This window comes from Tachyglossus aculeatus, chromosome 4 (genome assembly GCF_015852505.1).
Source record: "Tachyglossus aculeatus isolate mTacAcu1 chromosome 4, mTacAcu1.pri, whole genome shotgun sequence".
Classification (NCBI taxonomy): Eukaryota; Metazoa; Chordata; class Mammalia; order Monotremata; family Tachyglossidae; genus Tachyglossus; species Tachyglossus aculeatus.
In genome coordinates this window covers 111565353-111592949 of record NC_052069.1, presented here as the reverse complement: position 1 = coordinate 111592949, position 27597 = coordinate 111565353, and the positions used below count along the sequence as shown (strand labels likewise).

Below are 27597 nucleotides of genomic sequence, written 5' to 3'. Positions count from 1 at the left end.
AGGCGCAGGCGTACGGAGCACAAGGTTGAACAGGGACTGTATCCAATCTATCTTGTATCTAACCCCAGCAATTAGCAGAAACAGAGAAGCAGCGTAGCTCAGTGGAAAGAGCCCGGGCTTGGGAGTCAGAGGTCGTGGGTTCTAATCCCAGCTCTGCCACTGGTCTGCTGGGTGGCTTTTGGGCAAGTCGCTTCACTTCTCTGGGCCTCCGTTACCTCATCTGTAAAATGGGGATTAGGACCGTGAGCTCCACGTGGGACAACCTGATTACCTCGTATTTACCCCAGTGCTGAGAAAAGTGCTTGGCACATAGTAAGCGCTTAACAAATACTATCATTATTATTAATTATTCCAGTACCTGACATAAGAATTTAACAAGCTCCATTAAAAAAAAATAAATTGAATGGCAACTATATAAGTTGCCTTTGCCAAAGCCCAAGGTCATTTCCCTAACTTCTGAATGGCTTGTTCTGATCCCTGATTGCTTTTCCAGTCACCCTGATCCAAAACGGTCCTGTCCGAGATACAGCTTGTCCCCCCAACTCCTTTTGTGAGGGGAAGACTCCAGTACTGAGCCGGAGATTGAGACAACCATCCTTAAGGTTTTTTTGTTTTTATTTTATGGTATTTGTTAAGCACTTTACCATGACTCAGGCATAAAGCACTGGGATAGAGACAAGCTAGTCACGTTGGCCACGGTCCATGTCCCACATAGGGCTCAGTCTTGATCCCCATTTCACAGATGTGAACTGGTTATGTGCTTGTTTTTACCTCCGCTCCCGCAGCCTGTCAATCATTTCGGTCTGTCAAGCCTCCCCCATTAGACTGTAAACCTTCTGAGGATGGGGACCTTGGGTCTTGCTTTTGATATATTTTTCCATTGTCCTTAATATGGCGCTTTACATTCAGAAGGAGCTTGGCTACCACAGATTGACTGATTACCCGAGAAGTTGTCCCACCTATGAGAAAAATGTTTTCTCTTTTCAGCAGGTTTGTGGAGCTGACAAGAGAAATCCCACCGCACAAACAAAATCGCAAACAAGGCAAGGCTCGGCTAAACACCATATTTAATTTGGAAGCCCATTTTTACACCCAATAGCAGCAGCCCTTCCGTCAGAGAGCTAGTCTCCTGCTCTTTTTGTTCCTCGGGAAGCCCCTGCTGGATGCTGAATTCGAGGGCCCTCTTTTCCCACGGAGACCCCTCCTTGCGCATAGTCCGGGAGATATCCGGATCCAGGAGGGTTCATGGGGTTTAAAGGGTCTTGGGTGGCACCACCACCCCCTCCCCTAATGCAGGCTGCATATTCCCCTCGTGACAGGCAATGCCATTGAACCACTGAGAGTCTGTAGGCACCTCTGTTGATGCCCTCTGGCACAGCGGGGAGTGGGGAAACAGTGGCTCCCCTGAGTCCTGGGCTCAGAGGCCCTCCAGTCTGGGAGGGGTTGGGGGCTTGAAGGGCCAGCCTAAGGAGGATTGAGTTGAATACGGGGAGGAGATCCCATGGGTTAATCCACCTGCAGCAATGAGGGGGTCTCGAGCTGGGGGAGGGGGCCTAGAGGCCGGAGAGAGAAAGAGAGAGTTAGTCGGGGGCGGCAGCCGCGGGCCCTCACTTGAGGCCGGCCTTCTCCAGGTCCTCGGGCAGAACCCGGCCCTTCTTGCGGGCCTTGTCCTTGCGGCGCTCCAGCTTGGCCGTCTTCTTCTTGCGGATGTTGCTGCGCCGCTTGTCCTGCCGCCGCTGCATCTTCTCCACCACCTGCTCGGTCCGCTTCTCCCACTGCCGCTGCCGCTGGGCCTTGCGCTTCTCCTTGCGCTTCAGGGCGGCCTTGAGGAGCCCCTCGTCGTCCCGGATCTTCACGCCCTCGGCTTTGTACAGCAGGTTGGTCCAGCGCATCTTGGTCTCCAGCTGCTGGGCTTTCCCCGGGTCCTGGTCCTTCAGGTCCTCCAGCTTGTTCTTCCTGGCCTCCAGCCGCTCCAGCAGCTGCCTGTAGTTCTTCCCGGTCAGCGGGGTCAACTTGCCCTTCAGCTGCTGCCGCTTCTCCTTTCTCTTCTGGGCCTTGCCTGCCACCGGGGCCTCCCCGACTTCCACCCTGTTGAAGACCAAGTCCGGCTGGGCCCCGGACTGCTGGCCGGACGGGGCCGGGGCCTCGGCCGCCGCCTGGCCGGACTCTTTGGCCTCGGCCTCGGCCGCCTTCTCCTTCGCCTTCAGCTCCTTCCGCTTCCGCTTCTTCCTCTCCTTCTCCTGCTTCCTCCGCCGCCGTTTCTCTAGGGTCGCGGGCGACAGCTCCTTGGCGCTGCCCTGGGGAACGGTGCGGTGGCGGGAGAGAGAGACGTTTGAGTTAGGTGGGCCAGGCTGCCTGACGGGGGCTGAGACGAGCCCTTCCCTCCGTGGATCATTCCCAGTTCGCCTCACGACAGTCCTCCCGCGCGGTGGCAGAGAGCCCGGGAGAAAGAGGGAGGACCAGGCTTCACTCTCTAACCCTCGCTGGAGAAGCAGTGTGGTCTTAAGGGTAGAACATGGGCTTGGGACTCAGGAAGACCTGGGTTCTAATCCCGGCTCTACCATTTGTCTTTGGTGCGACCTTGGGCAAGTCGCTTCGCTGTGCCTCGGTTCCTCCCCTGTAAAATGGGGATTATGACTGTGAGCCCCATGTGGGACGGGGACTGTTTCCAACCTGACTGGCTTGTATCTACCCCAGCACTTAGTACAGTGGCCGGCACCTAGTAAGCGCTTAAATACAATTTTTAAAAAAGAGAAAAAAAACAAAACCCTCCTTTCCTGGTCAGGCCATCCTACCTGCCATTTCACCACTCATGAATTCATCTATTTATGATGAATCGCCTTCCCACCCTTTGACTATGATACTTTAATCAATCCAGGCTTCCTAGGATTGAGCTTTTATTAGTTCTGCATATTCTCCAAGCATCTTGTACAGTGAGGCTCTGCACCCCCGGGATAACTCTATCCATCCTGTTACTATCCTGCTTCTCCTTTACCTTCTCTACTCGATCCCTCTTTCTTTCTCCCCGTCCCGCTTCTCCCTAGTCCTGGGCTCCTGTGGCTCTTTCGCCGAAGGGAATTAAAGGAAAACCATCTGCCCTTTCTGCTGGACTCCCGGGGCTGCTTTGCCACACACCTCTCTGCCATTTCTGGCTGCCAACCGAAGGAGGGCCCTGGCAGTTGTGACTCCGGGGCAGGAGGCGGAGAGATGGATGAAGTGGAGAAAACTCTAAGGGACTCTAGTCGCCAGGGTTTGCCAAAAGCGGAAGGGGGAAAGACGACAGAGAAAGGAATGGTGGACAGAGCACGGGTCTGGGAATCAGAAGGTCATGGGTTCTAATCCCGGCTCTGCCACATGTCTGTTGTGTGGTCTTGGGCAAGTCACTTCACTTCTCTGGGTCTCAGTTACAAAACACAGGGATTAAGAGTGTGAGCCCAGTGTGGGACAACCTGATTAACTTGTACTACCCCAGCGCTCAGAACGGTGCTTGGTACATAGAAAGCACTTAAGTACCATAATAATTATTACTATTAATAATACACCTTCCTATGCCACTCCTTCCTCCAGGCCTCCAGAAAGAAAAGGAATGATTGCCCAGCCTTGCCCTCCGCACCACCAGAGCTCCGGTGGGCCAGGCCAGACCCACGTCTACGGTGGCTATAATAATAATAATAATGGCATTTATTAAGCGCTACTGTGTGCAAAACCCTGTTCTATGCACTGGGGAGTTTACAAAGTGATCAGGTTGTCCCACGTGGGGCTCATAGTCTTAATCCCATTTTACAGACGAGGTAACAGGCACAGAGAAGTTAAGTGACTTGCCCCAAGTCACACAGCTGACAAGTGCTCTGCACACAGTAAGCGCTCAATAAATACGACTGAATGAATGAATGACAAGTGGCGGCGCCAGAATTTGAACCCATAACCTCTGACTCCAAAGCCCATGCTCTTTCCACTGAGCCATGCTGCTATGGGCCCCCGCCCGGCCCAGGCAGGGTGCAGCCTGTGCTGAGGGGGAGAAAACAGCTCCTCCAAGAAGCCTTCCCTGACTAAGCCCTCCCTTCTGCTTCTCCCATTCCCTTCTGCACCGCTCCTACTTGCTCCTTCACTCATCCTCCCTCCCATCCCTACAGCACATAGGGATATGCCCGTAATTTATTTACCTATTTATTGATATTAATGTCCGTCTCCCCCTGTAGACCGTGAGGTCTTTGTGGTCAGGAATGTGTCTGTTGTTAGACTGTACTCTCCCAAGCGCTTAGTACAGTGCTCCGCACACAGGAAGCGCTCAATAAATCCGACTGAAGGAGAACGGGAGGCTGGCTGCACGATACCTTCTGCTGCCAAAGTGGGCTACTACCTTTTCCTCCATTGCCCCAGGCCAGTCCGGGGAGCACCTCTTTATGCCACATCGGAATATCTAGTAGCCAATGGCCCCTACCTGGCCTCTGGCTTCCTGGATCTTCTCCCGCAGCCGCTGGCGCAGAATATCTAAGCCCAGGAAGGAGCTGGGCCCAGGGGCTGAAGGACCTGCAAAAGGAAGCAGGGGGGGAATCAGCCTTGGGAAGCACTCAGAAAGCAATGCTCAGAGAACTCACAATCTAATAAGAGTGACCGCAGACGTAACCTGACGGATGTCCTTTAGTTAGGAATGAGAAAACACGCACGATCAATCGTAGACGCAAACGGGGGAAGGATAGGTTTGTCTTTAAGGACGGTGAGGCTCGGTGGAAAGAACCCGGGCTTGGGAGTCAGAGGTCGTGGGTTCTAATCCCGGCTCCGCCGCAAAGTCAGCTGTGTAACTTTGGGCAAGTCACTTCACTTCTCTAGGCCTCAGTTACCTCATCTGTAAAATGGGGCCCAGTGGGTGACTGTAGGCAAGTCACAACCTCCCTGGGCTTCGGTTTCCCAGGGGCTGGTGTGAGAATAAACACCATTACCATGAAGTGCTTTAACGCTCAGGGTGAGGTGACAGAAGCTAAGAAAGAAGAGATACGGGCAGGTCCGGAGCCGCAAAAGAACCAGTGGCGGAAGCTCCGGGCCTCCAGCCCTCTGGAAGCATCATAATAATAAAACGATGATGGCATTTGTCAAGCGCTTACTATGTGCAAAGCACTGTTCTAAGCGCTGGGGAGGATACAAGGTGATCGGGTTGTCCCATGTGGGGCTCAGTTTTAATCCCCACTTTACAGATGAGGGAACAGAGGCCCACACAGTCACACAGCTGACAACTGGCGGAGCGGGGATTTGAACCCGGGACCTCCGACTCCCAAGCCCGGGCTCTTTCCACTGAGCCACGCTGCTTCTCTAGGGGACAGAGGGATAGTGGGTTCTCAAGGAGAGTGCAGGCGGCTGAAGATTGGCGCAGGCCTTCAGCCTCCCGGGTGAGGAGCCTAAAGCCCATAACAGGAGGGGTCCTCCTGGAAGCTGGGGACCCCAACTCCCAGCACCCTCCGCTCCCTCACAAAGCGGCACAGCTGCCTTCGGACCGGCCCACCCTGGTCCCTCACCTGCAGGGCCCCCGTTTTGGCTCGGCCTCTCCTTCCTCCCCACCACGGCAGGCTTCTGGCCCCGCAGAGCTGCTGGCTGCTTGGTACTGGACAACTTGTCCTGGGGTGGTTTGGCCTTCTCAGCCTGCTTCTGTGGTTTTTCTTGCTGCTGCTTCTTCTGCTTCTTCTTCTTCTTCTTTGGGGGCCCAGCGTCCTCGGGGCGACCGGGTTTCGAGGCTGAAACACAAAGGTTAGAGAGTCACTCTAACCCACCTCTGCCACTTGTCCTCTGGGAGACCCTGGGCGAATCATTTCACTTCTCTGTGCCTCAGCTATCTCATCTGTAAAATGGGGATTAAGACCGTGAGCCCCATGTGGGACAACGGGTGCGTTTGGCCTGATTAGCTTGTACGTACCAGTGCACGGCACATAGTAAGCGCAAGCTCATTATGGGCAAGAAATGAATCTATTAATTCTGTTGCTCTGTGCTCTCCCAAGCGCATAGTACAGTGCTCTGGACATAGTAAGTGCTCAATAAGCAGCAATGATTGTGGGCAAGAAATGAATCTATTAATTCTGTTGCTCTGTGCTCTCCCAAGCGCATAGTACAGTGTTCTGGACATAGTAAGTGCTCAATAAGCAGCAATGATTGTGGGCAAGAAATGAATCTATTAATTCTGTTGCTCTGTGCTCTCCCAAGCGCATAGTACAGTGCTCTGGACATAGTAAGTGCTCAATAAGCAGTAATGATTGTGGGCAAGAAATGAATCTATTAATTCTGTTGCTCTGTGCTCTCCCAAGCGCATAGTACAGTGCTCTGGACATAGTAAGTGCTCAATAAGCAGCAATGATTGTGGGCAAGAAATGAATCTATTAATTCTGTTGCTCTGTGCTCTCCCAAGCGCATAGTACAGTGCTCTGGACATAGTAAGTGCTCAATAAACACCAATGACTGTGGGCAAGAAATGAATCTATTAATTCTGCTGCTCTGTGTTCTCCCAAGCACATAGTACAGTGCTCTGGACGTAGTAAGTGCTCAATAAACAACAATGATTGACTGTGAGCCCGCTGTTGGGTAGGGACTGTCTCAATGTGTTGCCAACTTGTACTTCCCAAGTGCTTAGTACAGTGCTCTGCACACAGTAAGCACTCAATAAATACGATTCAATGAATGATTAACAAATACCATAAAAAAATCCAAAACATTGGAAAATTATTATTGCAAAAGAAAGAAAGTTTGCTAGGGGGGAAAATTCCTCCGGCTGAAGAAGGGGAGAGGGATTACCAAACTTTCGCTTCTGGCGCTCCTGAGTCTGCTGGGAACAGATTTTCTTGGCCAGATTCTGTAAGTACGAGTCTTTGGCGGCAAGAGAAGCCATCGCTCACGGGAACTGCGTCACGAGCTCTCACGGCAACACGAGTTTCTTCTCAGGATGCACGGCTGGCTGAATGAGGCGGTGGTCCTTGGGCCCCAGTGGGGTCCTTCTGGGGATCCTTAGTGTAATACCATCACTTCTGGCTCCCGCTGTGAACACGAAGGGCAGCTGGTTACTGACAAGAGTTAAACGGCCCAAGGAATCAATCAATTGTATTTACTGAGCACTTACTATGCACAGAGCACTGTACTAAATGCTTGGGAGAACACAATAATGCAGAGGTGGGAGATGCAATCCCTACCCACAGTAAGTTTATAATCCAAAGGTAGTTCTATCTTCTGCCCGCTGAAGCCCCCACCCTCCTCGCTTTGGAAACCGATACCATACATTTGGAAGAAACTCCAATTTGGGAGGCTGGGGGAGAAGGAAATGGATGCTCCTAGGAGCCGATTCCTGGAGATCCAATAGTTGCCGGGAATAATCCCAATCCCATGTCTGTGATGGGCGGAGGGGTGGACATGTGTGTGCACAGAGGCCCGCACACACACACCCTTGCTCTTAACTCAATGGACATGTATGCATGTGTGACCTTGGGCAAGTCACTTCACTTCTCCGATCCTCAGTTAACTCATCTGTAAAATGGGGAGGAAGACTGTGAGTCCCTTATGGGACTGAGCCTGTGTCCAACCCGGGTTGCTTGTATCCACCCTGGTGCTTAGTACAGTGCCTGGCACAGGGTAAGCGCCTAACAAATATCATCATCATATTCACCCGTTGTTGGGCAGGGACTGTCTCTATCTGTTGCCGACTTGTACTTCCCAAGCGCTTAGTCCAGTGCTCTGCACACAGTAAGCGCTCAATAAATATGACTGAATGAATGAATGAACACAGACATACGCAGACACGCACTCAGTCAACCAGATTTACTGAGCACTTACTTACTCTGTGCAGAGCACTAGATTAAGTGCTTGGAAGGGCACAATGCAAGAGACTTAGGAGGACACATTCCTGCCCCACAAAAGTTTAGTCTGGAGGGCACATGTCAACACACACACACACCCTTAGGCAAAAATTCCTCACCCTGGGCTTCAAGGCTGTCCATCACCTCTCCCCCTCCTACCTCACCTCCCTTCTCCCCTTCTCCAGCCCAGGCCGCACCCTCCACTCCTCCACCGCTGATCTCCTCACCGTACCTCGCTCTCGCCTGTCTCGCCGTCGACCCCTGGCCCACATCCTCCTCCTTGCCTGGAATGCCCTCCCTCCACATATCCACCAAGCTAGCTCTCTTCCTCCCTTCAAAGCCCTACTTGAGAGCTCACCTCCTCCAAGAGGCCTTCCCAGACTGAGCCCCCTTTTTCCTCTCCTCCTCCCCTTCCCCACAGGGCTTGTATATATATTTGTACAGATTACTCTATTTACTTGTACATATTTACTATGCTATTTATTTTGTTAATGACGTGCATATAGCTTCACTTCTATTTATTCTGATGACTTGACACCTGTCCACGTGTTTTTTGTCGTCTGTCTCCCCCCTTCTAGACTGTAAGCCCGTTGTTGGGTAGGGCCCGTCTCTATATGTTGCCGACTTGTCCTTCCCAAGCGCTTAGTACAGTGCTCTGCACGCAGTGAGCGCTCAAGAAATACGATTGAATGAATGAATGGATGTTCGCGCAGGCGCAGACGCGCGCGCGCACACACACTTTAAAGTGGCTGGACGGCGCGCAGGCGCAGACACACACACAACACAAACACATACTTTGAAGTGGCTGGACGCTCGCGCAGGCGCGGACACACACACTTTAAAGTGGCTGGACGGGGCACAGGCGCAGACACACACACAATCAATCAATCGTATTTATTGAGCGCTTACTGTGTGCAGAGCACTGTACTAAGCGCTTGGAAAGTACAAGTTGGCAACATATAGAGAGGGTCCCTACCCAACAGTGGGCTCACAGTCTAAAAGGGGGAGACAGAGAACAAAACCAAACATACTAGCAAAATAAAATAAATAGATATGTACAGGTAAAATAAATAAATAAAAATAAATAGAGTAATAAATATGTACAAATATATACATATATACAGGTGCTGTGGGGAAGGGAAGGAGGTAAGACGGGGAAGATGGAGAGGGGGACGAGGGGGAGAGGAAAGAAGGGGCTCAGTCTGGGAAGGCCTCCTGGAGGAGGTGAGCTCTCAGTAGGGCTTTGAAGGGAGGAAGAGAGCTAGCTTGGCGGATGGGCAGAGGGAGGGCATTCCAGGCCCGGGGGATGACGTGGGCCGGGGGTCGATGGCGGGACAGGCGAGAGCGAGGTACGGTGAGGAGATCAGCGGTGGAGGAGCAGAGGGTGCGGGCTGGGCTGGAGAAGGAGAGAAGGGAGGTGAGGTAGGAGGGGGCGAGGGGATGGACAGCCTTGAAGTCCAGGGTGAGGAGTCTCTGCCTGATGCGCAGATTGACTGGTAGCCACTGGAGATTTTTGAGGAGGGGAGTAACATGCCCAGAGCAGTTCTGGACAAAGACAATCCGGGCAGCGGCATGAAGTATGGACTGAAGTGGGGAGAGACACGAGGATGGGAGATCAGAGAGAAGGCTGATGCAGTAGTCCAGACGGGATAGGATGAGAGATTGAACAAGCAGGGTAGCGGTGTGGATGGAGAGGAAAGGGCGGATCTTGGCAATGTTGCGGAGCTGAGACCGGCAGGTTTTGGTGACGGCTTGGATGTGAGGGGTGAATGAGAGAGCGGAGTCGAGGATGACACCAAGGTTGCGGGCTTGTGAGACGGGAAGGATGGTAGTGCCGTCAACAGAGATGGGAAAGTCAGGGAGAGGACAAGGTTTGGGAGGGAAGACAAGGAGCTCAGTCTTCCACATGTTGAGCTTTAGGTGGCGGGCGGACATCCAGATGGAGATGTCCTGAAGGCAGGAGGAGATGCGAGCCTGGAGGGAGGGGGAGAGAGCAGGGGCAGAGATGGAGATCTGGGTGTCATCAGCGTAGAGATGACAGTTGAAGCCGTGGGAGCGAATGAGGTCACCAAGGGAGTGCGTGTAGATCGAGAACAGAAGGGGACCAAGCACTGAACCTTGGGGAACCCCCACAGTAAGGGGATGGGAGGGGGAGGAGGAGCCTGCAAAAGAGACTGAGAAAGAACGGCCGGAGAGGTAAGAGGAGAACCAGGAGAGGACGGAGTCTGGGAAGCCAAGGTCGGATAGCGTGTTGAGGAGAAGGGGGGGGGTCCACAGTGTAGGGGGTGGCTAAAGCGGCTGGACGGGCGCACAGACACACACATACACAACACAAAGTCACACACACACACTGAAGTGGCTGGACGCTCGCACAGGCGCAGACACACACACTTTAAAGTGGCTGGACGGTCGCGCAGGCGCAGACATACACACACACACAACACAAACACACACACTTTGAAGTGGCTGGACGCACCCACACGTTGAAGGGGCTGGACGGTCGCGCAGGCGCAGTTTGTCTCGCTCTCTCCCGCCCCCCTCCGGCGGGCAGGCGCCCTGACAGCCAGAGACGCTTGCGCGTGCGCAGTCGGTCTCTTAACCGGCCCGGGTCCGCGCGCGGAGAAAGAATAATAATGTTGGTATTTGTTAAGCGCGGGGGGATACAAGGTAATCAAGATTGCCCCACGTGGGGCTCCCAGTCATCATCCCCGTTTTACAGATGAGGGAACTGAGGCCCAGAGAAGGGGAGTGACTTAAGGGAAGGGAAGACAGAAGGCCTGAAGACGCCGGCCCGAGCCGCTCACCCGGCACGCGGCCACGCCTGCAGCTCCCAGGAGTCCACGCGGCCAGGCGGGGCCGGCAGAGCGCCGAGCCGCTCCCGGAAGCCGCGCTCGATTCGTCAGGCCTGGGCGGGAACGAAAGGGGAGAGGCGTAGCGCCAGCCGATTGGTCAGCGGGAAGGGGGCGGGGGCACAGCCGATTGGTCAGCGGGGGCGGGGCGCCATCCGATTGGTCAACGGGAAAGGGTGCGGTGCCAGCCGATTGGTCAGCGGGGAAGGGGGCGGGGAGACATCTGATTGGTCATCGGGGGCGGGAGAGCCAGCCAATTGGTCAGCGGGAAAGGGGGCTTGGCGCCAGCCGATTGGCCAGCGGGAAAGGGGGCGTGGCCAAGCCAAGCCACAGGCCGCCTGGCCTGGTCAACGGGGAAACCTGGGCTTCCTGGTGATTTCTATTCATTCATTCATTCGTTCATTCATTCATTCATTCATTCATTCATTCATTCAATCGTATTTATTGAACACTTACTGTGTGCAGAGCACTGCACTAAGCGCTTGGGAAGTCCAAGTTGGCAACATCTAGAGACGGTCCCTACCCAACAGCGGGCTCACAGTCTAGAAGAGGGAGACGGACAACAAAACAAAACATATTAACCAAATCAATCAATCAATCAATCAATCAATCAATCGTATTTATTGAGCGCTTACTGTGTGCAGAGCACTGGACTAAGCGCTTGGGAAGTACAAGTCGGCAACATATAGAGACAGTCCCTACCCAACAGTGGGCTCACAGTCTGAAAGGGGGAGACACAGAACAAAACCAAACATACTAACAAAATAGAATAGATATGTACAAGTAAAATAAATAAATAGAGTAATAAATATGTACAAACATATATACATATATACAGGTGCTGTGGGGAAGGGAAGGAGGTAAAACGGGGAAGGTGGAGAGGGGGGCGAGGGGGAGAGGAAGGAGGGGGCTCAGTCTGGGAAGGCCTCCTGGAGGAGGTGAGCTCTCAGTAGGGCCTTGAAGGGAGGAAGAGAGCTAACTATTACTATTACTACTATTAAGCGCTTACTATGTGCAAATCACTGTTCTAAGCGCTGGGGAGGTTACAAGGTGATCAGGTTGTCCCTCGGGGGGCTCACAGTCTTCGTCCCCATTTTACAGATGAGGTAACTGAGGCACAGAGAAGTGAAGTGACTGGCCCAAAGTCACACGGCTGACAATTGGCGGAGCGGGGATTTGAATATATGTATATATGTTTGTATGTATTTATTACTCTATTTTATTTGTACATATTTATTCTATTTATTTTATTTTGTTAATATGTTTTTTGTTCTCCGTCTCCCCCTTCTAGACTGTGAGCCCGCTGCTGGGTAGGGACCGTCTCTATATGTTGCCAACTTGTACTTCCCAAGCGCTCAGTCCAGTGCTCTGCACACAGTAAGCGCTCAATAAATACGATTGTATGAATGAATGAATTTGAACCCATGACCTCCTCTGATTCCAAAGCCCGTGCTCTTTCCACTGAGCCACGCTGCTTCCCCGCAGTGCAGAAGGGGAAGGGGATGAATACAGGGAGTAAATCAAGGTGGCGCAGAAGGGAACCGGGGAAGAGGAAATGAGAGCTTAGTCAGGGAAGGCCTCTTGGAGATGTGCCTTCAATAAGGCTTTGAAGGTGAGGGGAGTATTTATCTGTGGGATATGAAGAGGGAGGGCATTCCAGGCCAGAGGCAGGATGTGGGCAAGAGGTCAGCGGCGAGATGGAGGGACAGTAAGGTTGGCATTAGAGGAGTGAATTTTGCAAGCTGGGTGGTAGTAGGAGAGTAGCGAGTTGAGGTAGGAGCGGGCCAGGGGATCTTCTAGACTGTGAGCCCACTGTTGGGTAGGGACCGTCTCTATATGTTGCCAACTTGTACTTCCCAAGCGCTTAGTACAGTGCTTTGCACACAGTAAGCGCTCAATAAATACAACTGACTGAATGAATGAATGGGAACTTGAAAGCCGATGGTAAGAAGCTTCTGTTTGATGCGGAGTTGGGTGGGCAACCACTGGAGGTTCTTGAGGAGTGGGGAGACAGAGAGTGAACGTTTTTGAATCCGAGCAGCAGAGGGAAGTATGGACTGGAGTGGGGAGAAACAGGAGGCAGGGAGGTCAGGAAAGAGGCCGATACTATAATCAAGGCAGGATAGGAAAGGAGCTTACTGCGTGCAGAGCACTGGTCTAAGTGCTGGGAGAGATACAGGCAATCAGCCCCCCATGGGACATAAATATTCAATCAATAAATATGATTGAATGAATGAATGATCACCTTGTAACCTTCCCAGCGCTTGGAACAGTGGTCTGCACATAGTAAGAGCTTAATGCCATTATTATTATTATTATTATAGGCCTTCCCAGACTGAGCCCCCTCCTCCCTCTCCCCATCCCCCCCGCCTTACCTCCTTCCCCTCCCCACAGCACCTGTATATATGTATAGATGTTTGTACGGATTTATTACTCTATTTATTGATTTATTTTATTTGTACATATTTATTCCATTTATTTTACTTTGTTAATATGTTTTGTTTTGCCGTCTGTCTCCCCCTTCTAGACTGTGAGCCCGCTGTTGGGTAGGGACCGTCTCTATATGTTGCCAACTTGGACTTCCCAAGCGCTTAGTACAGTGCTCTGCACACAGTAAGTGCTCAATAAATACGACTGAATGAATGAATGAATGAACATAGCAGTTTGATGGAGAGGAAAGGGTGGATAAGATGTAGTGATGGAATGATTATGTGGGGTGAATGAGAGAGGAGTCAAGATAACCCTTGTGTTCCCCTCTTTTTTTACGGTGTTTTGTTAAGCGTTTACCACTGTTCTAAACAGTGGTATAGATAATAATAATGGCATTTATTAAGCACTTACTATGTGCCAAGCACTGTTCTAAGCGCTGGCTTAGGCCAGATTCAAGTTAATCTGGCCAGATACAGTAGGAAGGAGAACAGGTATGGAATCTCCACTTTAGAGATGAGGAAACCGAAGCGACTTGCCCAAGGTCACCCAGCAGGCAAGTGGCAGAGCCAGGATTAGAACCCAGGTCCTCTGGCTCCCAAGCCCTTGCCCTAGTCACTAGGCCATGCTGCTTTGCTCTCACTGCCCCTCGGAAATGATGGCAAACCCGTGAGGCTCCAGTTCTTTACCCCACGGTTCACAGGGAGGCCTAGGGTCAAAAAGAGAGACGTTAATTATATACAAGTTGAGTCTTTTATTCAACCATGTTGTTACAAAAATAACAAAACACAGTGGGAGGGAGGAGGAAGAAGTGAATGTGAAACAATAGGCTGACGCCGCCCTCTGCGCGGGCTGCCGTGAGCCGGAGGAATATCAGCTGGGGCAATCAGGTCCCATTTTCAAGTTTTCCTTGGCTTTTAGGAAGGGTTGTGGGGACCCATTTATCCTGACCATCGGTCCTGATTTTGGGGGGGTCGACACCCTGGGCCGACATCCATCCCAAGCCACGAGAGCGTCTCCTTTCCCGCCGGGCCTTCCCTGACGCTCTCCCCGGCCAACGGCCAGACTTTACCGGCCTTCCCCCGTCCAGCCTCCCCGCCCCGTCTCAAACGAGTCCAAGGTCTTGGGCTGAGTCGGAGCTTCATCCTGGCCTTGGGGCCAGGGACTCTCGGAGATTCTGGGATTCTCAGAGAATCCCAGATCGACAGAGAGGTACGCTAACGAAGGGCGGAGCCTGCGGAAAAGGAACAGTCCGTCTCCCCCTTCTAGACTGTGAGCCCACTGTTGGTTAGGGACTGTCCAACTTGTACTTCCCAAGCGCTTAGTACAGTGCTCTGTACACAGTAAGCGCTCAATAAATACGATTGATTGATTGATTGAACAAAGCAAGACCAGGATCCGCTCAAGGAAAGGGCTAATGCCTGGACCCCGGAGGTTTTTGGGGGTTTTTTTTTCCCAGTTCCCAACTTTCAATCCTGCCCATATGGGTTCGATTCTGAGGCCGGAGCCTCTTAACGGATCTTACTTCTTCCAATGCTGCAGGGCTACGTTCAGTCGCTAGCACGTGGTCCCCATCTGGAAGTGGGAAAGGGTTGGACTTGGGCAAGGGGAGGTGGGATTTGGGCTCGGAGCCCTGAGAGGGGTGGAGGGATTGAGCGGGGGGGATTGGATGAGAAACGGAAGGTCCCGGCCAGAGCGGGAAGACAGTCCTCCAAGTGGTTCCCTGCCCTGGCTCCTCAGGAGACGGTAGCCGAGCCGTTCAGCCCAAATGGGGACAACGGGGCCGGAGGGCCTCCGTCCGCCCGTCCGTCCCTCCTCAATCCCGTCAGGCACGATCGCCGGGCCCTGACCCGTGGCCGTTGACGTGGGGGTGGGATCGGGCCGGGCCGGAGCCCTGCGGGGGCGGGCCGGCGCCCGGCTCGGCCGCGGTGGACGCCAGCGGGGGCACGGAGAGGCCTTCGGGGGACAGCGTGGCGGCGAGGTCCCGTCTCCAGTAGACAGCGCACAGAGGCAGGTCATTTGGGTCGCACAGGCTGTTGCTTTTCCAGAACAGAGAGACGCGGGGAGGAAAGACAGCAGGAGCAGGCAGAGGTGTGAAGGCGGGCGCGGCGGGGGAAAGGAGGAAGAAAAAGAAAAAGCAAGACAAGCAAAGCGTTAAGAAAACAGTAACAACATCTACGGAGACAGAGCACTTGTTCAGCTCCTTCTGGGCCAGGCTCCAGCTGTCCAGTGGACAGCTTGTGAGCGGTAGAAACTTCAGAGGAGTGATCCTTGAGCTACAGCTTTCTGTCCTTCCCCCGCCCCCTGTTAAGCGCTTACTACATGACGGGCACTGTACTAAGCGCCGGGATAGATACGAGTCGATCAGTTTGGACACAGTCCGTGTCCCACGTGGGGCTCACGGTCTTGACCCCTGTTTTACAGACGAGGGAACTGAGGCCCGGAGAAGTGAAGTGACTTGGTCAAGATCACGCAACAGAGTAGCGGTGGAGCCGGAATTAGAACCCAGGCCTGTGTTCTACCCACTAGCCCACGCTAGGCCCCAGTGTTAGGATTTCGGCCAGGGCCAAGACTCCTACTGTATTTCTGGCCCACCACACTCTCTAACTACTCCAGAATGGGACAGCCCACTGACGGCCTGAATCCTCCCCGCTTCCCTGCCTCAGCTGCGGAGTGACACAACACAGAGATGGGAAACTTGTCAGTTTGCCTTGAAGTTCCAGCCGAGATTCCTCCACCTCCTAGCCAAGGCTTTTTAACAACAAACAAGGCTTTTTTTTTTCCTCACCCTCACATAAGTCAAGCTAAAAATGGCTCGCCCTTGGCTTCCTTGCCCTTGCTTTCTGATTTCGGAAATCTGGGGAGCCTGGCCTGATTGGTAGGAGCCCTGAAATCTGTCCTCAAGTTCACCTGTCTGCCATAGTTCCTTTCCGAGAAAATATCTGCATATGCGGGAAAGGGATGGTCACTTTGACCTGCTATGTGCTACTAAAATTAATAATAATAACCATTAAAAAGCAACACCTTTTCAGACCTTCTCCTTAACCCTCTTGATCTTATCCCTGACTGCCCACTCTGTGAGGTCAGAGATCATCCCAGAGCCGCAGTGCTTCTCAAAGGAAAACGGCGGGGAGACACGGTCCTGGAGAAAGCAACCTATAAAGAGAAAGGAAGAGGGGGCGAGGAGGCCAGAGCGGGGGTAGGGGCGGCGGCAGCAGCAGCAAAACAGGTGGAAAAAACCATCTGGAGAGGTGTTGGGTATTTTGGTTTGTTTAAAGTTAAGCTTTTATTTAAGGGAATTTGGGGGGGGGGGGTATAAAAAATAAGTAGAGAGAGATGGTTTCAACATTTGAGAGGAAAGACACAGCCGCTTTTTTAATGCTAAAAAACAAATCTCCTCCGCACCCCACCCCTCCCTCCTCCACCACCATCTACTAAGGCACTCTGAGATAGCTGGGCACAGCTCACAGGCACAGACACACAGTTCAAGAGATTGGGTAGAAAGCCCTTGGGATTTCTTTCAGGGGAGCCGCAGCCGAGATCACCATCTTGGTTTCCCCTCAGCCGGCGAAGGGGAGGCGAAAGCGAAGAACGGGCGCTTCAGCAGCGAGCGGAGATGCCAGGACGCCTGACGCACTGGGCACCTCGCCAAGCGCCCGCCCGTACGCTCCTTGGGAGCACGGAACCCCTAGTCTGCCAACGCTAGCGGGGTGCACTCTCCCAGGTGCTCAGTAATAATAATAATGATGATGATGATGATGATGGTATTTGTTAAGCGCTTACTACGGGTCAAGCACTGAGGAGGCTACGGGCTGATCAGGTTGGACACAGTCCCGGTCTCACAAGGGGCTCACGCTCTCAGCCTGCATTTTAAAGACGAGGAAACTGAGGCCCAGAGAAGTGAAGTGACTTACCCAAGGTCACGCGGCAGACAAGTGGCAGGGGTTAGAACCCGGGTCCTGATTCCCAGGCCCGTGCTCTTATTCGCTAGGCCCTGCTGTTTCCCTAAGTACGCAGCAAGCGCTCGGTAACTACGGTTGATTAATTCAAGTACCGGGTGTAAATTTAGACTCAAGTCCTAAGGTCGGCTAGAAATTCAGATTTAGGCTGCGGGCTCCACGCGGGGCAGGGGTTGTAAGAGGAGCAGCGTGGCAACAGCCCGGGCTTGGGAGTCAGTGGTCGTGGGTTCTAATCCCGGTTTCGCCACTTGTCTGCTGTGTGACCCGGGGCAAGTCACTTCACTTCTCTGTGCCTCAGTTACCTCATCTCCAAAATGGGGATTGAGGCCGCGAGCCCCACGTGGGACAATCTGATTACCTCGTATTTACCCCAGCGCTTCAAACAGTGCTTGGCACATAGTAAGCGCTTAAATACCGTAATTATTATTATTATCATCACCCGACCTGATTAGCTTGCAGCTACTCGGGGCATTTAGCACAGTGCTCGGCCCATAGTCAGCGCGTGACGATCACGCCCAGCCTAGGAACAGCCTGAAAAGGATTCCGGTCTTCACGTCCCCAGATGTGATGGCACACAGGGGACAAGTGACCATCCCTGGCTCCTGGAGACCGTAAGCTCGTTGTGGGCAGGGAATGTGTCTGTTTCTCGTAATACTGTACTCTCCCAACTGCTTAGTATAGTGCTCTGCACAGAATAAGAGCTCATCAAATACGATTGAATGAATGGATGAAGGGCTCCGGGGACGGATATTCCCAGCAGCCCGAGGGGTCGACCGCACGTGGGCAGAGCCGCCAAACCGTCGGCACAGCACGGCCACAGTCCTCAGTGGCCCTGCCGGCCGAGCGTGGACGGGGAATTTGGGGTTCGGCCCGTAGCTCTCACCCCTGTCTGGGAAGGGCAAAGCGTTCGCCCAACACCTTCCAAGGCAGGACTGCGGTGCAGACGCCCAGCTGGCAAATCCCAAAGCGCCAAGGCCCCGCTGCCGCAAGTGGGAGAGCCAGACTGCCACTACAGGACGGAAACGCACGAAGCCGCTGGAGGCCGGGGGTGGGGAGGGGACGGGAGGACACGGCTGGTGCCCCGTGCCCCGAAAGGGACGACGGGCCTAGTCAGAAGACGTGTCGCAAGGGGGTCCTGGCTGCTGGGGGCTGCCTCCAAGCTGGACCCTCAGAAAACCCGCTTCCCAAAGTCACCGGGGCTGGCACCTACCGACCGCGGTTCGGAGCTTTGCGTTAGGGTTAGCGGGGGAGAAACCAGAAACCACACGCTGAGCGGTGCCGGGGTGGGGAGAAAAAGGGCGTTAGGTGGGGGGGATAAAGTCGATCCGAGGCTTGGGGCGGGGGGAGTCGGGGATCCCACGTGCAATGGGGCAAAAGGGAAGCGGAGATCGGGGGTCGGGGAAGGAGCGAAGCCGCGGCCCATGGAAGAAGTGCTGAGCTCCTGCTGGGCCGCAGCTGAGCGCGGCCGAGGCCTCCTAGGGCCGGCTGAGTCCCGGGGATCCCCATGGCAAACACTCATCTCTCCCCTTGGGTACTGACAGTTACAGGGTGCAGTCAGTCAGTCGGTCGGTCGTATTTATTGAGCGTTTACGGTGAGCAGAGCACTGTACTAAGCACTTGAGAGTACAACAGAACAGACCCATTCCCTGGCCACGGCGAGAGGTAAGGTGGGTCCCGGGGCAGAGGTGACCACCAACATATTCTCCACTCGTCCCCCTCTCCCCTGAGCCTCTCTCGCCGACGGACCATGCCGTCGTTGACAACGCCGAGGATGGGCAACGGAGAGGTCGATCGGAGACGACCCGCGTCGGTTTTGCATTTGCGTAGAAAGCCGAGGAGAGAACTGCTGCCCAAACTTTGCGGCCGGGATGATCTCCCCGGGGCCGGGGGTGTCGAACTCTCCCCTCCCGCCCCATCCCCTTCTCGCCCGACGAGGAGAGGTTTTCCGGGGAAAGGATTTCCGGGCCGGGGGGCGGCCGCCGGCCGAGGGGGAAGGGGGATTCAAAGCGTCCCCCAGAGAGAGACGGCCCCTCTCTCTGCCGGGCCCGGGGAGCCCGGGTCCCTATTTGTACCTCGAAGAGTAATATTCTTCCTCCAGCTCGTAGAGGTCGACGGAGATCTCGTCGCGCAGGGAGACGAGCTTCTTGTCGCACTCGTCCTGCAGGCCCCGCAGCTGCTGGGCGCGCTGGCCGACCGCCTCGTTCACGGACGGGAAGTCGTTCAGGATCAGAAACTGCTTCAGGTCCGACACGAGCTTCATCAAGGACTCCCCGGCGCGGACCTGGAAGGAGGTAGGTAGGGGGACGACGGGGGACAAGGATCACAAAGCTGCTGGCGGGGAAGGGGAGACGGGGGCAGCAACTGCCCTCATTTGGGGAGTCCAAGAAGGCTGGGAGGGAGGCCCTTCCCCAAGCGCTTAGCTCTGCACACAGTAAGCGCTCAATAAATCCGACTGAATGAATCATGAGCGCTTACTGTGTGCACAGCACTTGGAAAGTACAATTCAGCAATAGAGACAATCCCTGCCCACCACGGGCTTACGGTCTGCCCCTGCAACCTCCTCCTTCTCTGCCCCAGCAATGGGAAGCAACATCTGTCCTAGAGAAATGAGCGTGGGCCCGGGAGTAAGAGGATCTGGGTTCTAATCCCGGCTCTGCCACGTCTGCTGTGTGACTCTGGGCAAGTCACTTCACTTTAACAGAGCCCCTGGCAATGGAATTGTCTTAGCTTCCAAGGATCTTGTAGCTGTTTCAGCAGGATGCATAATAATAATAATAATAATAATAATAATAATAATAATAATGGCATTTGTTAAGTGCTTACTATGTGCCAAGAACTGTTCGAAGTGCTGGGGAGGATACAAGGTGATCAGATTGTCCCGCATGGGGCTCCCAGTCTTCATCCCCATTTAACAGATGAGGTCACTGAGGCACAGAGAAGTGAAGCGACTTGTCCAAAGTCACACAGCTGACAGTTGGCGGAGCTGGGAGGTGAACCCATGACCTCTGACTCCCAAGCCTGTGTTCTTTCCACTGAGGCACGCTGCATAATTCTCAGAGTGAACAAACAATGTTATTTCTGCATTGCTCCTTCTACTATTGTAACCCAGCCTTGGCTGCAAGAATTACTTTTCCTTTCAAGTAATTTGGAGAAGCGGCGTGGCTCAGCGGAAAGAGCCCGGGCTTGGGAATCAGAGGTCATGGGTTCAAATCCTACTCTGCCGCTTGTCAACTGTGTGACTTTGGGCAAGTCCCTTCACTTCTCTGGGCCTCAGTGACCTCATCTGTAAAATGGGGATTAAGATTGTGAGCCCCACATGAGACAACCTGATCACCTTGTATCCTCCCCAGCGCTTAGAACAGTGCTTTGCACATAGTAAGTGTTTAATAAGTATCAAAATTATTATTATTTTAAGAAAATAATGTTTTCAGTCCAATACTTGAACTATGTGAGGGAAGTTATTTTTTCTATTTTAAATAAAACATAGTTTGTAGTCTCGTTTATAACCGTTACTCTGTCTTGATTTGGGGCGGGGGGGGGTTGTGCTGGGTTTTTTTGCAAGCTTGAAAAACACTTGTCTGTATTTGATTTGTACATATTTATTACTCTATTTATTTATTTATTTATTTTACCTGTACATATCTATTCTATTTATTTTATTTTGTTAGTATGTTTGGTTTTGTTCTCTGTCTCCCCCTTTTAGACTGTGAGCCCACTGTTGGGTAGGGACTGTCTCTATATGTTGCCAACTTGTACTTCCCAAGTGCTTAGTACAGTGCTCTGCACACAGTAAGTGCTCAATAAATACGATTGATTGATTGATTGATTTCCATATTTAGCTCCAGCCAAAAGAGGAGTATTTGGAAGGATGAACTAATTGCTATAAATTCAAAATTGTCCATTCCAACAGGATCATCCATAACCAAGAGATCAAAAAATAAAAAGATAATAAAGCTGATTATAGCATGTCAGTCCTCCTCTAAACAAATCATTAAGCACCAGCAACTTGTCAGAGGCCAAGCGCTCTGCCTTTCCCTACTAATTCCCATCATAACTTTCTCTTGTAACAGTTTTATCTCAACTTGTACTTCCCAAGCGCATAGTACAGTGCTCTGCACACAGTAACCGCTCAATAAATACGATTGAATGAATGAATGAATCTACTTGTTTTGATGCCTGTCTCCTCCTTCTAGACCGTGAGCCCGTTGTGGGCAGGGATGGTCTCTATCTGTTGCCGAACTGTACTTTCCAAGTGCTTAGTCCAGTGCTCTGCACACAGTAAGAGCTCAATAAATACTATTGAATGAATGAATGAGAGAATTACCTCATCTGTAAAATGGGGATTAAGACTGTAAACCGTCTGTGGGCCAGGGACTGTGTCCAATCCGACTGTCTTGTATCTACCCCAGTGCTTAGCACATAATAAGTGCTTACCAAATACCACAATTATTATTAGTGGCAGGACTGAAACACATTTCCAGAGCCGGGGAGCAACACACATACACATGCTCCCCTTCTCCCAGCACCTGTATATATGTATGTATGTATTTATTACTCTATTTATTTACTTATTTTATTTTGTTAATATGTTTTGTTTTGTTCTCTGTCTCCCCCTTCTAGACTGTGAGCCCGCTGTTGGGTAGGGACTGTCTCTATATGTTGCCAACTTGTACTTCCCAAGCGCTTAGTACAGTGCTCTGCACACAGTAAGCGCTCAATAAATACGATTGAATGAATGAATGCTCGCACACTTTCACACGCTCACACTCTGCAGCTCTGTTCCCACTAGCTGATGCCTCCCTGTCTCCCTTTTATCAATCGAGCGTATTTATTGAGCGCTTACTGTGGGCAGGGCCCTGTACTAAGTTCTTGGGAGAGTACAACACAACCATATGTCGCCAACTTGTACTTCCCAAGCGCTTAGTACAGTGCTCTGCAGACAGTAAGCGCTCAATAAATACGATTGAATGAGTGAACCATATAACAGACACAACGCGGACAGTCTACAGTCCTCTAGTCTGTAAGCTCGTTGCGGGCAGGGAACGTAGCTGCTAATTCTGTTGTATTGTACTCTCCCAAGCGCTTAGTACGGTGCTCTGCACACAGTAAGCACTCAATAAATCAATCAATCGTGTTTATTGAGCGCTTACTGTGTGCAGAGCACTGTACTAAGCGCTTGGGAAGTACAAGCTGGCAACATATAGAGACAGTCCCTACCCAACAGTGGGCTCACAGTCTAGAAGGGGGAGACAGAGAACAAAACCAAACATACTAACAAAATAAAATAAATAGAATAGATAGGTACAAGTAAAATAAATAGAGTAATAAATATGTACAGACATATATACATATATACAGGTGCTGTGGGGAAGGGAAGGAGGTAAGATGCGGGGGATGGAGATTGAATAATTGAATGAATGAACCATATAACAGACACAACACGCGGACAGTCTACAGTCCTCTAGTCTGTAAGCGCGTTACGGGCAGGGAACGTAGCTGCTAATTCTGTTGTACTGTACTCTCCCAAGCGCTTAGTACGGTGCTCTGCACTTAATGAGCACTCAATAAATACCATTGATTGATTGATTGACCCCCCCCCCCCCGCCTCCTCTCAGAACTGATTGATTGACCCCCCCCCCCCCCCCCCTCAGAACTCCAGAATGTGCTGGGCTCCTTGATTTCTTCTGAACATCAACAAGCCCCGACATGTCTGCTGCTCTCTCCCCCCACCCCAAGACCCCGGCTCTTTCACCCCAGGGAGCCCCCATGGGGAGGGCCACAAGTCACCGTTGATGATGATGATGATGGTGGCATTTGTTAAGCGCTTACTATGTGCAAAGCACCGCTCTAAGCGCCGTTCCCAAGTCGAGGAGCGATGATTTCAGCTTCCTCTGCCCACCTTCCTTCAACACTGCTACCAACGAGCCCCTCCCCGCCCTTCTCCTCTCACCCCTGTCCGCTTCAGGAGGCGTGATGGCACCAAAATGGAGGCGAAGCACTGTGGGAAACTCCCGGTGACAGTGCCAACTCCCTCCAATCCGTGGAACGGGGAGGGCGGCGTGGCCTAGCGGAACGAGCACAGGCCCGGGAATCAGAGGCCCCGGATTCTCATCCTGACTCTGCCAACCCCTTGCCGTGGGACCGGAGGTAAGTCGCTTAACTTCTCTCAGCTTCGGTTTCCTCAACTGTAAAATGAGGATTAAATCCTACTCCCTCCTATTTAGACTGTGAGCCCCACGTGGGACAGTTACTGTGTCCAGCCTGATAAAACTTGTATCTTCCCTAGTGCTCTCCCCCTTCTAGACTGTGAGCCCGTTGTTGGGGTAGGGGACCGTCTCTATATGTGGCCCACTTGTACCTCAATCAATCAATCATATTTATTGAGCGCTTACTGTGTGCAGAGCACTGTACTAAGCGCTTGGGAAGTACAAGTTGGCAACATATAGAGACAGTCCCTACCCAACAGTGGGCTCACAGTCTAAAAGGCCAAACTTTTCACTGTCTCTTCATCTAGTCTGTCTTGCCACCGATCTCTTGCATCTGGTCTGGAACATTCTCCCTCCTCAAATCCGACAGACAATGCCTCTCCCCGTTTCAAAGCCTTACTGAAGGCCCACCTCCTCCAAGAGGCCTTCCCTGACTAAGCTCCCCTTTCCTCTTCTCCCACTCCCTTCTGCGTCACCCTGACTTCTCTGGGCCTCAGTTATCTGTAAAATCATCATCATCATCATCATCAATTGTATTTATTGAGCGCTTACTGTGTGCAGAGCACTGTACTAAGCGCTTGGGAAGTACAAGTTGGCAGCATATAGAGACGGTCCCTACCCAACAGCGGGCTCACGGTCTAGAAGGGGGAGACAAAGAACAAAACAGAACATATTAACAAAATAAAATAAATATGTACACATAAAATAAGTAAATAAATAGAGTAATAAATACGTACAAACATATATACAGGTGAGCCCTACCCAACAGTGGGCTCACAGTCTAGAACAAATACCATAATTATAGTTGCACCCAGTAAGCGCTCGATAAACACGATTGAATGAAACAAATCATTAAGCACCAGCAACTAGTCAGAGGCCAAGCGCTCTGCCTCTCCCTACTAATTCCCGTCATAACTTTCTCTTGGAACGGTTTTATCTCAACTTGTACTTCCCAAGCGCTCAGTACAGTGCTCTGCACACAGTAAGCGCTCAATAAATACGATTGAATGAATGAACAGTATTTAACACATAATATGAGCTTAACAAATACCATAACCCCCCCACCCCCACCAAAACCAACTCACAATGTTGGCGGCTCTCACGTGCATCTCATAGTTGTCCTGTTCACCCTGCGTGGCGCGGGATACTTGGGTTTCTTCTTCAATCTAGAGGACGGACCACAAACACAAGCCGCTAAATTCAGTTTCAACGCCGGGGGGGCTCGGATTGGAAGTTCGCCGAGTTCCCGGGGCCTGGCGGCGAAGCAGGCCTCCCCCCGACGACCCCCAGCCCACCTCCCCTCTTTCCCCGGGCCTTACCCACCTTGGCCGTTTTTATGATCTCCGTGAAGTTATCCATGATGGACTTGATGTCGTCTTTCAGTCTCTTGTTGTACGACTGCAGGAGCGTTTCCTTGCTCTGGGGCAGGACCCGTTGCTGAGCCATTGAGGGCTAGGAAGCGGCGTGGACTACTGGATAGAGTACAGAGAGTGCAGAGAAGCGGCGTGGCTCAGTGGAAAGAGCCCGGGCTTGGGAGCCGGAGGTCACGGGTTCAAATCCCGGCTCCGCCGATTGTCAGCTGTGTGGCTTTGGGCAACTCACTTCACTTCTCTGTGCCTCACTTCCCTCATCTGTCAAACAGGGGTGAAGACTGTGAGCCCCCCGTGGGACAACCTGATCACCCTGTAACCTCCCCAGTGCTTAGAACAGTGCTTTGCACAGAGTAAGCGCTTAACAAATGCCATTATTGCGTCCCTTGCTCAGTGGAAAGAGCACAGGCTTTGGAGTCAGAGGTCATGGGTTCAAATCCCGGCTCCGCCAGTGTACCCTGTACCCCACCCCCGCCAGCGCTTAGAACAGGGCTTTTTCTAGACTGTGAGCCCACTGTTGGGTAGGGCCTGTCTCTATATGTTGCCAACTTGTACTTCCCAAGCGCTCAGTACAGTGCTCTGCACACAGTAAGCGCTCAATAAATACGATTGAGTGAATGATAGGGCACGGGCCCGGGAGTCAGGAGGACCTGGGTTCCAATCCCGGCCCTGCCACCCGTCTGCTGTGTGACCTTCACCTCACTTCTCTGGGTCTCTGTTCCCTCATCTAGAAAATGGGGATTAAGACTGTGAGCCCCATGTGGGGCAGGGACTGTGTCCAACTCCAGTTTATCTGTACCCACCCCCAGCGCTCAGTACAGTGCCTGGCACACAGTAAGCGCTTAACAATTAGGAATGTCTTATCCAAAGGACCCTCTGCTCAGAACCTTTGGGTTTGTAGTAGGTGTCCAAACATGGATCTAATGATTTCCAACACCGCGATCGGAAGGAAACCTGCCAGCTAGGTAAGCGGCGTGGTTAGTGGATAGAGCACGGCCCTGGGAGTCATAAGGACCTGGATTCTAATTCCGGCCCCACCACTTGCCTGCTCTGTGACCCTGGGCAAGTCACCTCACTTTTCTGTGCCTCAGTTACCTCATCTGTAAAATGGAGATTCAGATTAAGAGCCCCACGTGGGACAGGGACTGCATCCAACCTGATTATCTTGTATTTCATTCATTTTTTTTACAATGGCATGTATTAAGCGCTTACTATGTGCACTGTTCTAAGCGCTGGGGAGGTTACAAGGTGATCAGGTTGTCCCACGGGGGGCTCACAGTCTTCATCCCCATTTTACAGATGAGGGAACTGAGGCCCGGAGAAGTGAAGTGACTTGCCCAAGGTCACACAGCTAAGTGGCGGAGCCAGGATTTGAACTCACGACCTCTGACTCCAAAGCCCATGCTCTTTCCACTGAGCCATGTCTCCCCCAGTGCTTAATAAGTGAAGTGACTTAATAATAATAATGGTATTTAAGCGCTTACTATGTGCAAAGCACTGTTCTAAGCGCTGGGGAGGTTACAAGGTGATCAGGTTGTCCCCCGGGGGGCTCACGGTCTTCATCCCCATTTTACAGAGGAGGGAACTGAGGCCCAGAGAAGTGAAGTGACTTGCCCAAAGTCACACAGCTGACAATTGGCGGAGCCGGGATTTGAACCCGTGACCTCAGACTCCAAAGCCCGGGCTCTTTCCACTGAGCCATGCTGCTTCTCTCAGGTTAGACACCGTCCCTGTCCCCCATGGGGCTCCCAGTCACAATCCCCATTTTCCAGATGAGGGAACTGAGGTCCAGAGAAGTGAAGTGACTTGCCCCAAGTCACGCAGCTAAGTGATGGGATTAGAACCCAGGTCCTCAGACACTCAAACCCGTGCTCTATCCATTAGGCCACGCTGCTTTCCATGAGCACCTGACTGCCATTAGTAATTATTATTGTGATTACTGTTATCACTAGTACAGCCCGTCTGCAGCGTGACTCAGTGGAAAGAGCCCGAGCTTTGGAGTCCGAGGTCATGGGTTCAAATCCCGCTCCGCCAATTGTCAGCTGTGTGACTTTGGGCAAGTCACTTCACTTCTCTTGGCCTCAGTTCCCTCCTCTGTAAAATGGGGATGAAGACTGGGAGCCCCACGTGGGACAACCTGATCACCTTGTAACCTCCCCAGCGCTTAGAACAGTGCTTTGCACATTGTAAGTGCTTAACAAATGCCAATATTATTATTATTATTAAGGGGCGACGCTGCAGAGAACAAGGCAGCGTGGCTCAGTGGAAAACAGCACGGGCTCTGGAGTCAGAGGTCATGGGTTCAAATTCCACCTCTGCCAATTGTCAGCTGTGTGACTTTGGGCGAGTCACTTCACTGGGCCTCAGTTCCCTCATCTGTAAAATGGGGATGAAGACTGTGAGCCCCCCGTGGGACAACCTGATCACCTTGTAACCTCCCCAGTGCTTAGAACAGTGCTTTGCACATAGTAGGCGCTTAATAAATGCCATTATTATTATTATTAAGGCGGAGGGCCCCAGGCGTCCCGGCTCCCCGCTGCCTTACCCGGCTCCGGCTCCTGCTGCTGCCCGTTGTTGGGTAGGGACCGGCTCTAGATGTTGCCAACCTGTCCTTCCCAAGCGCTTAGTCGAGTGCTCTGCACACAGTAAGCGCTCAATAAATACGACTGAATGAATGAATGAATGCTGCTGGGGTGGGCATGGGGGCGCCCCGGCAACAAAGCCACCCTCCCACTCGCCGCCGCCAGGAGTCGCTACTTCCTCTCCGCCGCCTCCCCCGCCCTCGGGACGCGATTGGCTACGGCGCATGCCTCACCCCGCCCCAACCAACACTTCTCGGGCTGCGATTGGCTGTCGCAAAACACCCTGACCCCGCCCCAACCGCTCGTCCTGGGACGTGATTGGCTGCGGCGCAAGCCTCACCCCGGCCCAACCGTCCGTCTCGGGACTTGATTGGCTGC

General features: G+C 52.4%; 2 protein-coding genes across 4 annotated transcripts; both read right to left on the bottom strand.

Annotated features, from left to right (window-relative positions):
- Window positions 1-973: 973 nt before the first annotated feature.
- On the bottom strand, window positions 974-10699 carry SURF6 (surfeit 6). Of its 2 annotated transcripts, none has more exons than XM_038745995.1 (5): window positions 10631-10699; window positions 6775-7014; window positions 5511-5726; window positions 4442-4530; window positions 974-2297 (listed from the first exon to the last, which is right to left on the bottom strand). In XM_038745995.1, the coding sequence occupies exons 2-5, from the start codon at window positions 6866-6868 to the stop codon at window positions 1608-1610; spliced, it is 1089 nt and encodes a 362-aa protein (XP_038601923.1). In that variant the 5' UTR covers window positions 6869-7014; window positions 10631-10699; the 3' UTR covers window positions 974-1607. The 2 variants fall into 2 exon arrangements, with proteins under 2 accessions (XP_038601923.1, XP_038601924.1); XM_038745996.1 differs by lacking the exon at window positions 10631-10699 and adding an exon at window positions 10303-10366.
- A 3156-nt stretch (window positions 10700-13855) lies between these two features.
- MED22 (mediator complex subunit 22) lies at window positions 13856-27276 on the bottom strand. 2 transcript variants are annotated; one of them, XM_038745840.1, is made up of 5 exons: window positions 27183-27276; window positions 24591-24739; window positions 24353-24433; window positions 19134-19342; window positions 13856-15141 (listed from the first exon to the last, which is right to left on the bottom strand). In XM_038745840.1, exons 2-5 carry the CDS (start codon window positions 24711-24713, stop codon window positions 14928-14930), a joined length of 627 nt encoding a protein of 208 aa, XP_038601768.1. In that variant the 5' UTR covers window positions 24714-24739; window positions 27183-27276; the 3' UTR covers window positions 13856-14927. The 2 variants fall into 2 exon arrangements, with proteins under 2 accessions (XP_038601768.1, XP_038601769.1); XM_038745841.1 differs by having other exon boundaries at window positions 13856-15135.
- Between the last annotated feature and the right edge of the window lie 321 nt (window positions 27277-27597).

Excerpts from the sequence above, each read along its gene's own strand:
- SURF6 (XM_038745995.1), bottom strand. The coding sequence starts at position 6,868 with ATGGCTTCTCTTGCCGCCAAAGACTCGTACTTACAGAATCTGGCCAAG. Across the intron at positions 5,727-6,774 it reads GCGCCAGAAGCGAAAGTTTG|CCTCGAAACCCGGTCGCCCC; the intron begins GTAATCCCTCTC and ends TTTGTGTTTCAG. Across the intron at positions 4,531-5,510 it reads CCAAAACGGGGGCCCTGCAG|GTCCTTCAGCCCCTGGGCCC; the intron begins GTGAGGGACCAG and ends TTCCTTTTGCAG.
- MED22 (XM_038745840.1), bottom strand. The coding sequence starts at position 24,713 with ATGGCTCAGCAACGGGTCCTGCCCCAGAGCAAGGAAACGCTCCTGCAG. Across the intron at positions 19,343-24,352 it reads ACGTGAGAGCCGCCAACATT|GTCCGCGCCGGGGAGTCCTT; the intron begins GTGAGTTGGTTT and ends ACCTCCTTCCAG. Across the intron at positions 15,142-19,133 it reads GAAGAATATTACTCTTCGAG|CAACAGCCTGTGCGACCCAA; the intron begins GTACAAATAGGG and ends GTTCTGGAAAAG.